This window comes from Erpetoichthys calabaricus, chromosome 1 (assembly GCF_900747795.2).
Source record: "Erpetoichthys calabaricus chromosome 1, fErpCal1.3, whole genome shotgun sequence".
Lineage (NCBI taxonomy): Eukaryota > Metazoa > Chordata > Cladistia > Polypteriformes > Polypteridae > Erpetoichthys > Erpetoichthys calabaricus.
In genome coordinates this window covers 22,603,770-22,621,531 of record NC_041394.2, presented here as the reverse complement: position 1 = coordinate 22,621,531, position 17,762 = coordinate 22,603,770, and the positions used below count along the sequence as shown (strand labels likewise).

Below are 17,762 nucleotides of genomic sequence, written 5' to 3'. Positions count from 1 at the left end.
CCACAGAGACAGGTGTGTGTATATATATATATATATATATACATGGGCCGGCACAGAGGGAGATATAAAAGAAAGAGAGGAACATGGGGGAGATGTAAAAGAAAGATGTTAAAGGATGGAAAAAGGCAGTCAGGGGAGATGATCCAGACACCAGGAAGGAGAAAGAAGCACGAGCTGGGGCTCCATGAGGGAACGCAGGCTGAGGCACTCTAGGGGCTGGTTCACCCCACTGACTAAGTGAGTAGAGTATGGTGAGCGAGAAGTAGATAGATAGACAGACAGACAGCACAGATAGATAGATAGATAGATAGATAGATAGATAGATAGATAGATAGATAGATAGATAGATAGATAGATAGATAGATAGATAGATAGATAGATAGATAGATAGATAGATAGATAGATAGATAGATAGATAGATAGATAGATAGATAGATAGATAGATAGATAGATAGATAGATAGATAGATAGATAGATAGATACTTTATTAATCCCAAGGGGAAATTCACATACTCCAGCAGCAGCATACTGATACAAAAAAACAATATTAAATTAAAGGGTAATAAAAATGCAGGTAAAAAAAGACAATAACTTTGAATATTGTTAACGTTTACCCCCCCCGGTGGAATTGAAGAGTCGCATAGTTTGGAGGAGGAACGATCTCCTCAGTCTGTCAGTGGAGCAGGACAGTGACAGCAGTCTATCTCTGAAGCTGCTCTTCTGTCTGGAGATGATCCTGTTCAGTGGATGCAGTGGATTCTCCATAATTGACAGCAGCCTGCTCAGTGTCTGTCGCTCTGCCACAGATGTCAAACTGTCCAGTTCCATGCCTACAATAGAGCCTGCCTTCCTCACCAGTTTGTCCAGGCGTGAGGCGTCCCTCTTCTTTATGCTGCCTCCCCAGCACACCACCGTGTAGAAGAGGGCTCGCGCCACAACCGTCTGATAGAACATCTGCAGCATCTTATTGCAGATGTTGAAGGACGCCAGCCTTCTAAGGAAGTATAGTCGGCTCTGTCCTTTCTTACACAGAACATCAGTATTGGCAGTCCAGTCCAGTTTATCATCCAGCTGCACTCCCAGGTATTTATAGGTCTGCACCCTCTGCACACAGTCACCTCTGATGATCAAGGGGTCTATGAGGGTCCTGGGCCTCCTAAAATCCACCACCAGCTCCTTGGTTTTGCTGGTGTTCAGTTGTAAAGTAAGTAAGACCTCCCAATGGATCCGAGGAGCAGCTGAGGGAGCGTGAAGGAAGACGGGAGAGGTGTGTGGACCTCGGATGGTCTGGCTGCACAGTGTGGTGACAGCCAAGACGGGGGTCGGCAGAATGGAGTTTGTGCTGCAGAGGCTCTGCCGGCAACGCCTGTGATGGGTGAGCCAGGGAGGCAGAAGGTGGTGGGCTGCGATTGGGTGAAGAGAGACTGTACTTTAACCTATTTTAATGGATTTATTTATTGGTTTTATCTGCACGTTTCACTGATTTTATGGATTTGGTTTTTTTGAACCCTGCACAATGGACACATTTGGTTTTACTTTTGTTTTGGATTGTTTTCTTTTTTATAATAAAAACACCTCAGCATTTTACACCATCCCCTGGTGTCAATGAGATTTGTCCTCATTTGTCAGCTCATCTCAGTCATAACTATCGACGGTGTTGGTTTCAACAGACACCCATGTGGGAGGAGGGAGTCTGTAGGGGACTGGCATCATCACAGATTTCATAATTTATCATATAGGCATAGGCCTCTGCCACAGCATCCTGGGAAAAAAAAAATTTGGATGTGAGCGTCAGTAGGCTTTGCGCCCTAGGAACCAAGTTACCCAAACTATGCTGGGGAGGCAGCATAAAGAAGAAGGACGCCTCACGCCTGGACAAACTGATGAGGAAGGCAGGCTCTATTGTAGGCACGGAGCTGGACAGTTTGACATCCGTGGCAGAGCGACGGGCGCTGAGCAGACTCCTGTCAATCATCCACCGCATCCACTGAATAGGATCATCTCCAGACAGAGGAGCAGCTTCAGCGACAGACTGCTGTCACCGTCCTGCTCCACTGACAGACTGAGGAGATCGTTCCTCCCCCAAACTATGCGACTCTTCAATTCCACCCGGGGGGGTAAACGTTAACAATATTCAAAGTTATTGTCTGTTATACCTGCATTGTTATCACTCTTTAATTTAATATTGTTTTTATCAGTATGCTGCTGCTGGAGTATTTGAATTTCCCCTTGGGATTAATAAAGTATCTATCTATCTATCTATCTATCTATCTATCTATCTATCTATCTATCTATCTATCTATCTATCTATCTATCTATCTATCTATCTATCTATCTATCTATCTATCTATCTATCTATCTATCTATCTATTTATTGTGGGGAACAGACAGACACAGACACAGACAGGCAGACATCATTATAAGTCACCACACACGCTTTATTTACAATATTTACAAATATGCCACACACAACCCAGTGCCCATGCACCAATCACCCACAAAGTCCAGGCCTCTTCACAATGCCTCTCTCTCTTATCTAGTCCACCTCCACTCCACTTCTCTCCTCCGAGTTCCGTCCTCTTCCACCCGACTCCAGCCATTGAATGGAGGGAGGCGACCCTTTTTAAACCCACCCGGATGTGCTCCTGGTGCATCCCAACGAGTGCCTGCTGCCACTCCCCATCTATCTATCTATCTATCTATCTATCTATCTATCTATCTATCTATCTATCTATCTATCTATCTATCTATCTATCTATCTATCTATCTATCTATCTATCTATCTATCTATCTATCTATCTATCTATCTATCTATCTATTCTATAATATGTCAGTAATTTTTTACTGCTCTGATCTTTCTGATCATAAAATAGGTCATTATGATAGCAATTCACAAGAAGAATTCCTAATTAATTGCAGAATTACAGTATTTGAGGATTCCTCCAGAGTGCCTTGTTCTCTTGCACAATTTGGCTCAAAAACTAATCAGCACATCGTCGTCTCATAACAGGCTGAAGTTTCATGTTTGGTATTTTTCTTCCCAGGTGTTTTAGACACACAGACAGACACACATCAACAAGATGTTGATGTGTTTGGTATCAGGGGACTCTAAAACATGGAGATCTGTCGAAAACCAGAGATCGACATTTTTGATGATTCTGAAGTTTTCGCTCCTCTCCCATAGATGATAGCTTATGGTGGGGGAAGGCACAAAGCAATTATCCATCAGTCAATGTGTTAAAGCAAAACTAATACATTTGGAGTTAAAACTTTCATCTTGGTGCTTTGAAGTGTCCATCTTCATTTTCTTTTTATATCCACCTCACATGAATAATTCTGAGGTTTTTCATGGTGGAATTTATTTTGTCTCGCTTAATTGTTCTTTCTTCCAAATTAACTCCAAAACTGCAAAATAGTACAGCAAACTCAAATGATTCCAATAGTTAGATAATTTACTTTTTTGGCAGACGGCCGGGACGCCTCTTCTGTATATGGTTCGGGGGAACAGGCATGGACTGAACAGTGCCTCCTCTGGGACGCTAGATGGCAGCTCCCATGGGTGGTAGTGGTGCCTCGGATTCAAGCAGGGCTACATGGGAGATGGAGTTCTCTACGACCCTGTTGGGATCCGGGGGGGTGCCGCCAGGGGGCACTGCAGTGGTTCCTGAGCCCGTGTGGGCGGTTCTTCCGCCACACCTGTAAGTACAGCCGGAAATCGGTCATCAAACACATGGAGCACTTCCCGGTGGACTATAAAAGGAGCCAGTAGCCACAATTCCAAGAGCCAGAGTCGGGAGGAGGGAGGCAAAGCTTGCCAGAGAGGAGAAGAGAAGAGTTAGTATAAGTAGAGTGTGTTATTGTGTTTATCGGGACTGTGTTGTGCCTGTGGGAACGGGGAAGGTGTTACCCACAGGCCAAGAAAAGAAAAATAAAACATTTATTTGTTTTTATAACTGTCCTGTGTCTATCTGTGCCAAGTTGGGTGGATGGCACGCCCCCTAGTGGTCTTGTAGCAGGGCTACATAATAATAAGTATTTGTTTTTTGTCTGTGCTGAGTGCATTTTGTTTTCATCGTCCCGTTTACTGTCCGTTATATATGTGTCAGTAAATGTTGTCCCCGTAAGTGAAGAGGGGAAGGATGATGGAGAGAGACTGCAGCCCCGAAATGTAAATCCCCCGTTAAACTCACCAGATACATCCGGTACATTCTGTATTTAAAAAACAGGAGCGAAAGGCAAGAGAGGAGGAGAGAGAGAGAGAGAGGGGAGAGAAATCGAGAGGAGAAAGGAGAGAGTTTACCTGTTCATGTACAAACTCATCAAGTCAAGTCAAGTCAAGTCGGGGAGCATGCACTGGTACAGTGCGTTACCGCACCCACCACACAACGAAACAACTCAGGATCCCTGTTGGTAACCACCAGGCAGACATGCGGTCCAGTCCTACACTCCAGAAATGACCCTCTATCTGCCACAGCCAGGTGTTATGTGGGCGATCCCTTGGGCTGGTCCAGTCACTCGGGTCCCCAACAATGAGGATCTTATGAGCCAGATCACCCTGTGGGAAACGCGCCATATGGCCATAGTGCCGTAACTGACGCTCCCTCACAATGCAGGTAATTTGCCTCATTTGGGACTCCATGAGCAACCACTCATTTGATACAAAGTCAAACTAATGGTACCCAAGGATTCTCTGAAGAGACACAGTACCAAAGGAGTCCAGTCTTCGTCTCAGGTCACTGGATAGCGTCCATGTAGCAAAACAGGAAGCACCAGGATTCTAAAGACTTGGACCTTCGGCCTTCTGCATAGATATCAGGAGCTCCACACACCCCTTTCCAGCGACCTCATGACCCCCCGTGCTCTCCCAATCCGTCTACTAACTTCATAGGAAGAGTCACCAGAGACATGAATGGCACTGCCAAGGTACAGTAAGTAAACCTCTCGACAAGGTTGACACTCTCTCTGCAAGCAGACACACTGCTGATGGCCGTGCCCAAGAGGTCATTAAAGGCCTGGATCTTTGGTTTTTATCAGGACATTCGCAAGCCCAGACACTCAGACTCCTCACTCAGTCTCTCGAGTGCCCCGATCAGAGCCTCCATTGACTCCGCGAAGATCACAGCATCATCAGTAAAGTCAAGATCTGTGAATCTTTCTTCACCAACAGAGGCCCCACAGCCGCTGGACCCCACGACCTTGCCCAACACCCAGTCCATACAAGCATTGAACAGAGTAGGAGCAGAACACACCCTGACAACAAAATCACAAAATGCTCCACAAAGAACACACCCCTGAGGAACCCCAGAATCAACTGGGAAAAAAATGCATCACTGCTTGCTTATTTCAACATCCGATTCTGCATCATGACAGTCAGAGCTGAGAAACCTCGGGGTTCGGATTCATACCAGCCATTGCCAGGACTTTTCATGGTGAGGTCGTTTTGTTTTCGAGAAGGAGCACAAAAACACTACAGCCAGTATCAATATCGCGGGATTTTATTTTGGACTAATTTTTCACCACATTTCAATTGCTGTGCTTAAATACTCTGTGTTTGTATTTATGTCCCGTGTTTCTATTAATTGTTTAGGGGCAAGGGAGGGTTCTTTGTAAATATTTGTATATTCGTGTCTTATATACAGTAGTAATTAGTCACTGGTGTCGTTGGGATAGTGGTGTTTTGTGCACACATATATATATTATTGAATATCTGTCTGCCCTCGTGTATATGTATATTTCATGTTTGATTTTACATATCTGTTTACTATTTTTTGGTTATTTCATCATGTGGGGAAAAAAGGTACAACTTGTAAGGAGTACGGCTTGTTATTAGAGTAAGAAGCCTCAGGTTATCCAAGGAATAGTCTTGGTAGTGTAGTGGCCAGTCTGGGTAAAGGGTCAGCCGTTACAGTCTTGTTACACATTATAAAAGTGAACGACTCTCAGACTATTTAAAAATAGAAATTCCAATTGATGTTTTAAAATATGAAACTTTTTTTTTTATGTTGAATGTTCCAGTGATCTACCTATTTACTGAACTGTCTGATTTCAGTTCTAGGGACATGGGAGTCAAGTGTCTATGTTGGCAGCACTGGGTACAGAACAGGAACCAAACCAGGATGGGGGTCTCCTGGCCACCACACGTCATGCCCACTCACAGCAGATCAACTTACTATTGTCAGTCAACCCAATCCGTACATCTGTGTAACGTAGCAGTAAGACTGGAATACCCAGAGAATTGAAATGATTTTGGCCCAAGGCTTCAATGTAATAAAACAAGGGGGCTCCGCCCCCTGCTTGCTTCGCTTGCCTACCCCCAGCGTTTTGAACCCGTGCCCGCTGGGCAGCCACGTGTGAGGATGACGCACGTTTAATACGGAGCGTTCGCCCGTGTCACTCTGGGGCCCCCCCACTGTTAATACGGAGCTCCGTCCGTACTATTATGCGGTGCATTGTGGACTACTGCGGACCCCGTAGTGTTTCCCGTTTCAGTTTGCATGTCGGTCAGTCGAGCTTTTGTTTTTGAAGCTTTTGAATTCCGGTCTTCATTATCTGTAACCTGCTGTCCATGTGTTTGGCCCCCTTGTTTAACCTGTTTATGACGTTTTACTTTGCTTTCTACTCTGTCTTTCATTTCTGATCTCGCTTTATTCTGCTTTTGTTTCAATGACACCTGGTCCGTGGTGAATATATTTTTCCTTTTTCAAGTAATAATTTTCATTTGTTTGTGATACCGTGATATTTATCGTACTGTTAATAATGCATCACTGTAATGTGATTCACCTATGCTCTATATTTTGGACGTGTGAGGATGACGTATGTTTAATACGGAGCGTTCGCCCGTGTCACTCTGGGTCTCCCCACTGTTACTACGAAGCTTTTTCCGAACTATCATGCGGTGCATTGTGGAGCATTGCGGACTCTGTAGTGTTTCCCGTTTCACTTCGTATCTCGTTTAGTCGAGCTCTTTTTTTTTGGAGCAGTGCCTGCCTGGTCTGCGGCATTTCAGACACACGTTGTAGGTGCCTGCGTTCATTAATTATATCCAGGCAAGCGCGTGTTTGTATCTTGGTCACTCGAGCTGTGTCGTGTTGAATCCGTGCCTGCTTTGCCTACGCAGTTTGAGACGCGCGTTGTAGGATGTGTGGTGTGGACGTTTAACTGTCGTTTTTTCTGCTTTTATATTCTGTATCTCGCTGTGCATGTGTTTCGTGCCTAGGTTTTTTTGAAGCTGTTGCATTCCAGTTTTCATCATCTGTAACCCGCTCTCCATGTGTTCGTCTCCGTTCTTTAATCCCTTTATAAAGTTTTACTTTGTTTCCTACTCTGTGTTTTATTTCTGACCTTGCTTTATCCTGCTTGCGGCATGTTAGACGGTTCATAGTCTTTCTCGTTTTACTCTGGGCAGGGGGGCTTTGTTCTGTAACCTGCTCTCCATGTGTTTGTCCCTGTTCTTTAACCTCTTTATGATGTTTTACTTTGTTTCCTACTCTGACGGTTTGTAGTCGTTTTGCTCTGGTGCGGGGTGGGGGTGGGCTTTGTGTGGCGCCAGCGCACGTGCGTAGTCTCTCCCGTTTCACTCGGGGGGGGGGGGGGGGGGGGGGGGGGCTTTGTGTGGCACTTGAGCACTATGTCTTTTGCGTCCACGGGCAGGTCCCTGCGTCCATATCCGGTTTACCATTCTCGTTTAGTAATATGGATGTGAAAAAAGTGAAGGAGTCTCAGTATTCTCTGAATCTGCTATTAGGAACATAATGGATTAACATACGTATCTGTACAATTTAAACATCATATTGTTCAGATGTAATGACTATCACCCCAAAGACCACTTGGCTCCCGCATGTGGCCTGCAGGTCTCCAGTTTGAGGACCACTGGTTCAGGCTTTGCCCAGTTTGGGATTTTAAGATGGCACTGTGTCAGTTTAGGACTGACAATATTCTTCTTCCTTCCTCATCTGCTTGTGATCCATGACTCACCATGGAACAAAGATTATAACGAGGAAGGACATGACAGTTCTGAGAAGCAAAAGTGGGGTTTTTTTGTGCAAATTGTTTTTCATAAAAATACTCTGTAATAACTGAATTTCAAATGAAATCAAAAAAGGGATAAAGGAGTTACTTGAAACAATACGGTGATCCAAGCAAACAAAATCCATCTATTTTCCAACCCTGCTGAATCTGAACACAGGGTCACAGGGGTCTGCAGAGCCAATCCCAGCCAACACAGGGTGCAAGGCAGGAACCAAATCCCTGGGCAGGGCGCCAACCCAACACAGGACACACACACACAAACACACCCACACACCAAGCACACACTAGGGCCAATTTAGAATCGCCAATCCACCTAACCTGCATGTCTTTGGACTTTGAGAGGGAACTGGAGCACTAGGAGGAAACCCACGCAGACACGGGGAGAACATGCAAACTCCACGCAGGGAGGACCCGGGAAGCAAACCCAGGTCTCCTAACTGCGAAGCAGCAGCGCTAACACTGCGCCACCATGCCGTCCGCAAACAAAATCTCAATATGGAATTCTAAGGTAAAGTCAAAAAGCAGACCAGACTATCAAAAAATTCAATAATTCACAAAAAATACAAAGTATAACGAAAAAACACAGAAGCTTACCAAAAAAGTGCATTCAAAATGAACTATGGGAGACCCTTCAGATTTAAAGGATATAGAGGGCAGATCCTGGCAGTGATTGGCAGGCGGCTCCGCCTCTTGGGTAACCACCCACAAAGCACATGAGCACTGGGAACGTAACCAAAGCATAACACACGATGCACTAAAATAAAAGAATTAACAAGAAGGACACAAAACAAGGATTTGAACCCCAACCAGTGGAAGAACCCTGGCTGAAATATAACAGCATCACAGACTTGTGCGTTAATGGAATGTCACTGCTTACGGTTAACAAAAGCAGCTTCATTCTCGCTAGGTGCCCTTATTGCAATATGAGTGCAGCAAAGTGATCTGATTACGTGAGGAGAACCAGACACTGCTGCAGATTGCCTTGTCATGTTGGCAAGCACATGTTATGTTTTATGTATGTGCGCCAACGCCATACGACAACTGGATGTGGCACCTTGCAGGTCGGTTAATGGCTTCCAGCACAGCAGGCGTGACGGAGTGAAGCTTGGCTCAGATATTCCTAACCTGTCGGCCAGTTACTGGAGAAGTGACAACAGGTGGCAGATATAAAGCAATGAAAAAACAAAAAAGACGCAGCATTTGCCCTCTTAATAGGGAACTAAAATAGAGTCTGTACAATATATTTATCACTTTTGAGGTTCAATATATTTGTCACATCAATGCACGTTACAATAACGACGCAGTGATATAAATTATTATGCATGTCAGTCGTCATTTAACTGGTTCGGCTGCATTCCCCTACTTGATCAAGGATGTATCATCATTTCCCAGTTTCTCTGAAATGTTGGGTCAGGCACTGCTGCCACCCAGGGGAGCTACTATAGAAAAATATATTCATACTAGCCGCATAAGTTCGTGCTGTAAAAAGCCCGGGGTCCTAGAAACTATTGAAATCGTCAGAAAAAAAATTGAAATGTAGAGATGTCAGATAATTGAAAGGAACTACTCTGGGCGTCTCTCTCCTAGGGGGATTCATTTTGCCGACGTGCTCTCATTGTTTGTGTATTAACGGTGGGAGGAAAAGTAAAAGGGATACAGTTTTGTCGATGTGCTCACCTCGCTTCTGTATTAGTGGCTAAGTGAGTGACTCTCTCTTTGGATGTTTTGCTTTGCTGATGTGCTCGTCTCGCTTGTGTATTACTGGCTAAGCTACTTTGTCTTTCTTCTGAGGTTTCGTTTTGCCGACGTGCTCACCTCACTTCTGTATTAGTGGCTAAGCGAATGATTCTCTCTTTGGATGTTTCATTTTGCTGATATGTTCGCCTCGTTTGTGTATTAGTAGCTAAGGGAATGATTCTCTCTTGTGATGTTTCGTTTTGCCGATGTGCTCGCCTCACTTCTGTATTAGTGGCTAAGCGACTTTGTCTCTCTCCTAGGAGGTTTTGTTTGCTGACATGCTCACCTCACTTTGTGTATTAGTGGCTAAGCGAGCGACTCTCTCTTAGGATGTTTCGTTTTGCCGACATGCTCGCCTCACTTTTGTATTAGCGGCTAAGCGAGCGACTCTCTCTTAGGATGTTTCGTTTTGCTGATGTGCTCGTCTCAGTTGTGTATTAGCGGCTAAGCGACTTCGTCTTTCTTCTGAGGTTTTATTTTGCCGACGTGCTGACCTCACTTGTGTATTAGTGGCTAAGTGAATGATTCTCTCTTTGGATGTTTCATTTTGCCGATATGTTCGCCTCGTTTGTGTATTAGTGGCTAAGGGAATGATTCTCTCTTGTGATGTTTCGTTTTGCCGATGTGCTCGCCTCACTTCTGTATTAGTGGCTAAGCGAGCGACTCTCTCTTAGGATGTTTCGTTTTGCTGACATGCTCACCTCACTTTTGTATTAGCGGCTAAGCGAGCGACTCTCTCTTAGGATGTTTCGTTTTGCTGATGTGCTCGTCTCAGTTGTGTATTAGCGGCTAAGTGACTTCGTCTTTCTTCTGAGGTTTCATTTTGCCGACGTGCTGACCTCACTTGTGTATTAGTGGCTAAGCGAATGATTCTCTCTTTGGATGTTTCATTTTGCCGATATGTTCGTCTTGATTGTGTATTAGTGGCTAAGGGAATGATTCTCTCTTTGGATGTTTCGTTTTGCTGATGTGCTCGCCTCACTTCTGTATTAGTGACTAAGCGACTTTGTCTCTATCCTTGGAGGTTTTGTTTTGCTGACGTGCTCATCTCACTTCTGTATTAGTGGCTAAGCGAGTGACTCTCTCTTTGGATGTTTTGTTTTGCCGCTGTGTTCGCCTCGCTTGTGTGTTAGCGGCTAAGTGACTTTGTCTCTTTCCTAGGAGGTTTTGTTTTGCTGATATGCTAACCTCGCTTGTGTATTAGCGGCTAAGCAAGTGACTCTCTCTTAGGATGTTTCGTTTTGCCGACATGCTCGCCTCACTTTTGTATTAGTGGCTAAGCGAATGATTCTCTCTTTGGATGTTTCATTTTGCCGATATGTTCGCCTCGCTTGTGTATTAGTGGCTAAGCGACTTTGTCGTTCTTCAAAGGTTTCGTTTTGCCGACGTGCTCGCTTCACTTGTGTATCCTCGGAGATGGAGCCCTTACTCACTTCCATGCCGACACACACACTTCTACGCATAGACATTTATATATACAGTGTGAGGGATGGCCGGCCAAATATTCCGGTCCACACCCCCAAGCCGCCAGGTGGAGCCCTCCCAGCAACATCGAAGGTCCCCAAATTCCAGCAGGGCATTATGGACATTGTAGTTTTTATAAACAACCCTGCTGGATACCATTGGGGACCACCAGGAGCTGCTGTAGGGCGGCTTACAGAGTGCTACGTGCCCTATAACCCGGAAGTGCGTCATGATCACATGACCGGAAGGAATGACGTGCTTCCAGGTTGAAGAAAAGGACTTTTAATCTGACCTGGAAGTGGTGAGGATTTATGGATTGTTGGGCTGGAACCACTTCTGGGACAGGAGATATAAAAGGACTGTGGGAAAGCCCAGACACTGAGCTGAGCTGGGAGGAAGGGTGGCTAAGTGTCTGGGAGAGGAGGAGTGAGAATATTGTATTGATTATTGATTAGTGAGCTTTGTATGTGTAGTGTGGAGTGGAGGGTGCTTAGTGCACAGTATTATAATAAAAAGAAGAAAAGTTATACTTTTACCTGGTGTTTGGCATGGTACCTGAGGGTTCAAAGGAGCAATAGCTCCCCCTACTGTTACAACAGTAAGATAATTAGTCATTTCAATGTATTAGAAATGTATTATAACCACATAAGAAAAGTAGACACTATATTTTATTAAGTATTAAGGTGTGAGATTTAGTAGTTAATAAGCTCATGCCTATATAATGTTATCACCCTGTATAAGCCACAGAGCACCATTATCTCTCAAGTTAAAAGTCTGGATGTGCAGGAGAGTTGAGAAGAGATGGGCCCCTTGATAGTGAAGGCAATGTAAACTCTTGGGTTGTCAATAATGGGTGAGCGCTGAGAAAGAAGGGGGTGCAGGTAGGGTTTGTCAAACAGATATGATGGACAGAGAAGAGTCTGACACCCACCCAGCCGAGTAGATTAATGAGGAGCAAGACTAGAGCAATGGAATTCTAGAAGTAAGATGAGGAAGAATAATGGCTTAAATGATAAGAATTGTAATAAAAGAAAAAGGTGTCTATTGCTGGGGGCTCATTGTTCCATCTTAAATGAGTCTGTATTTGTGCCATACAATGAAGTTTAATTCTGATATCTGTTTCTGAAGTCTCTGAGTTGCCGTCATTGGGGCTGAGGACGCCCGTGCTGCTAATCTGCTTCAATCTAGCATTCTGGGGGAGGCAATGCCCTAAAGAAGCTGCCTTTCCCCATCCCTCAGTTTCTTGGGCACAGTGGTAGTGCTGCTGCTTTGTAGTAAGGAGACTGTGGAAGATTGTGGGTTTGCTTCCCGGTTCCTCCCTGTGTGGATAGCGCTTTGAGTACTGAGAAAAGCGCTATATAAATGTAATGAATTATTATTATTATTTGGGCGTCCCGGTCGGGTTGGGCTGCCGGCCGTCCTTTACGATCTGTACTCACTAACTTGTTAAGCACTTGAGGACAGATGCCATCTAGTTGCAACAATTAATTTGATTTCAGCCTTTTTAATCTTCGCAGCACTTCTCCCTCTCTCATTTCCAAATGACTAAGTAATCACTCCTTAGTAGTCCCAGTAAATCCTGGGAAGTTATGAATTTCAGAAAAATGTGCGTGTTAGGGCTTTCAATTTGTTATGCTAAATATATTTTATTTCACCCCTACAGTTAGTATAGATTTCAATTCTTCCATGACTAAAGTACGAAAAGAATCATTGGGCCATCTTTTACTTTTTCTGCAATATTTCTCTTTGTTTAATTTGCACTTCAAAGTAATGAATACTGTACTTACTCTTTTCTTGTCTTCACACGCGTTTTATTATTTACATTGGATTGAGAAAGAAATCAGGCCCCTTCACTTTTTGCACACGTTACTGTGTTGTAGATTTAGTTTTAAAACGGGCAGATTTGCCATTTTTGACCATCAATCTACACTCAACAGCCCATAATGACAAAGTGAAACATGTTTTCAGAAAGATTTGCAAATTTTTTAAAAATCAAAAATCGAAGTCTCTCATTCATGGAAGTTTTCAAGCCATTTGCTGTGGCCCTCCAAATTGTGCTCCAGTGCATCCTGTTTGCTTTCATTCTCCTTGACATGTGTCGAGAACTTGACTGGAGTCCTTCTGTGACAAACGGAACTGACTGGACACCATTTAGACAGGCACTCATGTGACCGTGTATATAAATTTCCAAAATTTATACTGCATGTTGGGACAAAAACCAAGCAATGGAGTCCAAGCAACTCTCTGTGGACCTTGGTGAGATATAAATCAGGGCTTGGAGATAAAAAACATTTTCTAGTAGCACAGTGGCCCAAATAATTGTGAAATTGTAGAAGTTTGGAACCAGCCTTCCTAGAGTTGGCCATCCATTTGAACTGAGTAACTGTGGAAGGAAGACCATGGTGAGGGAAGTGACTAGGAACCCAATGGTCACTCGATCAGAGCTTGAGATGGGAAAACCTGTCAGAAGAATGACCTTCTCCATCAAACATGTGTTAATTACTAGAGTGTTTAGAAGGAATCCACTTTTGAGTTAAAGTCATATCAAAGTCTGATTGGACTCAGAGAACATGAGGATAAAGATTCTCTGGTCTGATGTGACAAAAATTGAACTCTTTGGGCAGAACTCCATGCATTATGTCTGATAAAGACCAGGCAGTGCTCATCACCTGCCTAATATCATCCCTACGATGGAGCAGGTTAGTAGCGGCATCATGTTATGTGGACGCTTCTCACTAGTAAGGACTGGGAGACTGGTGAGAACTGAAGGGAGGATGAACACAGCCAAATATACAGGAGGTCCATGAAGGAAACCTGCCCAGAGTTCTTGAGACATACCCAAGATGATTCAACACTAGAATTGCTGCCAAAGGGGCTTGTACTTTGTAGAAGGATCTGAATACTTAAATGAATGATTGATTTCAGTTTTTGATCTTTAATACATTTGGAAACCTTTCTGAAAACGTGCCTTCACCGAGTGTAGATTGATGGTAAAAACTTGCAAATGTATTCATCCGCAATTAAATAAAACCTTCAGAAGGTGACAAGTTCTCAGTATGTTATGAATCCACTGTGTGTCATTATAGATAAAATTACTGGCTAAATGAATATAAATTTAATCAAATACTCCCTTTCACCAGTATGAAAGAAGAAAGTGTACCTCACAGTAACTTCCAGAGAAGCCCTCCAGACAGTGGCACAGGTATCCCACTTCCAGATCCACACAGTGGCCACCATTGAGACAAGGGGCGCTGACGCAGGCACCGAACTTGACATGGCAGCTCTTTCCTGTGAACTCGGGTAGGCATCGACATCTGTAGCCATTTATGGTCTCCTATTTTAGGAAAGAAACAAGAGGTTCTAACAATCAATCACGTCACATTTTATATTATGCCTTTCACAGGAAGAACTTAAAGCTCTAAACATTCAACAAAATGCATAAAGTAAAACTTTAAAGCAACACGGCCGGGGGCTGATATACTATTACTAGTATTATTTGTACTTATGTTATAAATACAATATACATTGCAAACTGCTGTTTCATAAAGACACAAAGTACGGCAAGCACATAAGGATAAGACAGAACACTAAACGAAATAAGACAACACAACACTGTAACTTAATCATTCAGCACAGGACATCAAACATTTTGTAGAGCTTTGCAGAAGAGCACAATGAAGGTGCTGCATGTGCCAGGATGGCCTTTCCATATGTGGTAACATGTTATGTCTTAGAACATTAGAGAAGGACGTTCAGCCCAACAAATCTCTCCAGTTCTGTCCAATTAATTCTTCTAAATAAATATCAAGCTGAGTTTTGAAGGTTCCTAAAGTCCTACTGTCTACCACACTACTTGGTCGCTTACTCCATGTGTCTGTGGTTCTCTGTGTGAAGAAAAACTTCCAAATGTTTGTGTGAATTTTCCCCTTAACAAGTTTCCAACTGTGCCCCTGTGTTCCTGTTGAACTCATTTTAAAGTCACCGTCTCGATCCACTGGACTAATTCCCTTCATAATTTTAAACACTTCAATCATATCACCTCTTAATCTTCTTTTACTTAAACTGTAAAGGCTCAGCTCTTTTAATCTTTCTTCATAATTTATAATTCATTGTTCACGTCCATATTCACAACAGTAAAGTGTCAGAGGAGTCCAGAAGTCCCAAGATGAAGGCCTGGATATCTGATCTTGCAGATGTTACAGTATATAGAATGAATCTGCATGAGTGAGAGAGAGTGCAAATATGATAAGTGAAGGACAGCTGGACGTCGACCTCCATTCCAAGGCTGTATACTGACTTGTTGGGTATTATTGATAGCGAAGAGAGATGGGGTGTTGAACAGATGGACCTGCTCGGATAACAAGGAGCTCCATCTTTGCCAGGTTGGTGTTCCTTTACTCAGGTTGAGTAATTATTAGCACTGCAAAAACAGAAACTTGGATTCTGGTAAGGGGACAGTTTGTAAAAGTGATATATTTAATTTATCCATTGTCATGGATTTGCTGGCATCCTGGCTGGAATGGATGGTTCTCTACCTAACTGGGATGCCTTGAAAATGGAAGGATGGAAGGACACTACCACCCAGAACCATGTGCTGCTCAAGTCCGACTGGTGGCAGCAGCTCTCTGGTGGGTCTCCCATATATACACCGGCAGGGCTTCATGGGAATTGGAGTTCCAGTCTGCTGGGTCTCGTGGGAGCCACCAGAGGGAGCTGTGGGGAGAAGGTTTCCTCTGACTTGGAAGTGCTTCCTGGATGCAATGTGGTGGCACTGGAAGTACTCCAGTTTGGTGTAAAGGAAGCCACTACTCCTCAGTCGGGTAGATGAGGAAGAGACGGAGTGTAATTGTGTTTGTGCATCCTTTGAAGATGCCTGTGAAAGGTATTATCATCCACTGTTGAATTCTGCTCTGTACTTGTAATATTTCTATTGCACTATTATACTGTATTGAGGATTACTTGTGTTCTGTTCTGTGTACTGTATTGTATTGACCCCCCTTTTTTGACACCCACTGCACACCCAACCTACTTGGAAAGGGGTCTCTCTCTGAACTGCCTTTCCAGAGGGTTTTTTTTGGGAGGTTTTCCTTGTCTTCTTCGAGAGTCAAGGCTGGGGGGCTGTCAAAGGCAGGACCTGTTAAATAGCCTATTGCGACACTTCTTGTGTGATTTTGGGCTCTACAAAAATAAATTGTATTGTATTGTATTGTATTTGTGCACAATAAATCACTTCATTGAACCCGGGACCTGTGTAGTTGTGGCTGTGTTTGGGGTACTGCAATGCCCCCTACAGGTCAAACCGTCCATCTCATATGTGGACCTGCCAAATCCAATTATAGGATCACTGAGGCAGCACTGGATGGCAGAAAATGGCAGTGGAAGGCAAACTGCTGCCATTTAAATTGACAGCAGAATAGGGGGGTACAGTTTTGCTACAATACACGGGCAGAGGGGCACATTCTTCTTTTAACACCACATAATATTCTCTAGTTCAGGGTTTTAGGGGCAGCAGAGTCTATCCTGGCAGCATCTTGAGCAAGGCAGGATCAAACCCTAGACCAGCGTTTCTCAACCTTTAAGTATTTGCGACCTGAGTTTTCATAACAGTTTTAATCGCCAACCCTAACATTTTTTTGAAAGGAGCCCACTAATACCAATTTGTTCTTTTTTAATTAATGATATATTATAGATGCATATTTTATTATACCTACTTAACTTTTATCAACATTTATCTAACTCTATATTTATTTTTCTAGTATCAGAATGTAGTTTAAGTTTTGGTTTCAATAGATGTATTTTTCATATTTTCAATTCTTGTTTTCTTTTCTTCACATCTTCGTGCCCCCCTTTTTGTTACTTCGCACCCCCCTAGGGGGACCCGCCCCACAGTTTGAGAATGACTGCTAGGGGAAGGCTTGAGTCCATCTCAGGGCCTACTCACAGAAGCACCCCAAACCTCCACATTCAAAACCCCATTAATCTAGCAGGCGTATCTCTGGAATGAGGATAAAGGACTGTAGCACCACAACAAAAATCCAAATAGACAGCATGTGGATGCTAGATTTGAACCCAGAGCCTTGGATCTGAAAGACAGACACACAAATCCCTGCATCAGTGTGCTGTCCACATCCACCACCAGCAGTTAGGAAGTGTCTTTGACCTCAATGTAAAACAGAACTAAGTGTTATCAATGGCTGCACAGAATGAAAAGGCCGCTGGGCCACACTGGAATGTTCACAAACAAAACCGCCAGTCATCGACAATGTGAATTCACTCTTGAAAAGCATTGGCTGAAAGACAGAGTTAGCCCACTGTGAGCCCACCACAGCACTGGGGAGAAAACAATCCACTACTCATTACTGCTCAGGGCAATGAGCGGCTCATTCAGCAAAAGAGGAGAAAAAAGGACACAAATTGGAGACTGTTAGAAAATGAGAATGACAGCGAATCTTTAAATAGATCACTGGAGCATTCCCGGAAATTATTTTTAGTGGTAATTGAATATGCAAGTAAAGTCCTTAATGAGTCATGGG

General features: G+C 43.7%; 1 protein-coding gene across 1 annotated transcript in view; it reads right to left on the bottom strand.

Moving 5' to 3' along the window:
• Positions 1–17,762, bottom strand: part of LOC114647652 (protein jagged-1b) — a 254,043-nt gene that overhangs the window by 28,295 nt on the left and 207,986 nt on the right. Inside the window, exon 10 of the mRNA XM_051919226.1 lies at positions 14,390–14,563. Coding sequence (XP_051775186.1) covers positions 14,390–14,563 — 174 coding nt within the window. The remainder of the gene's footprint in view (positions 1–14,389; positions 14,564–17,762) is intronic.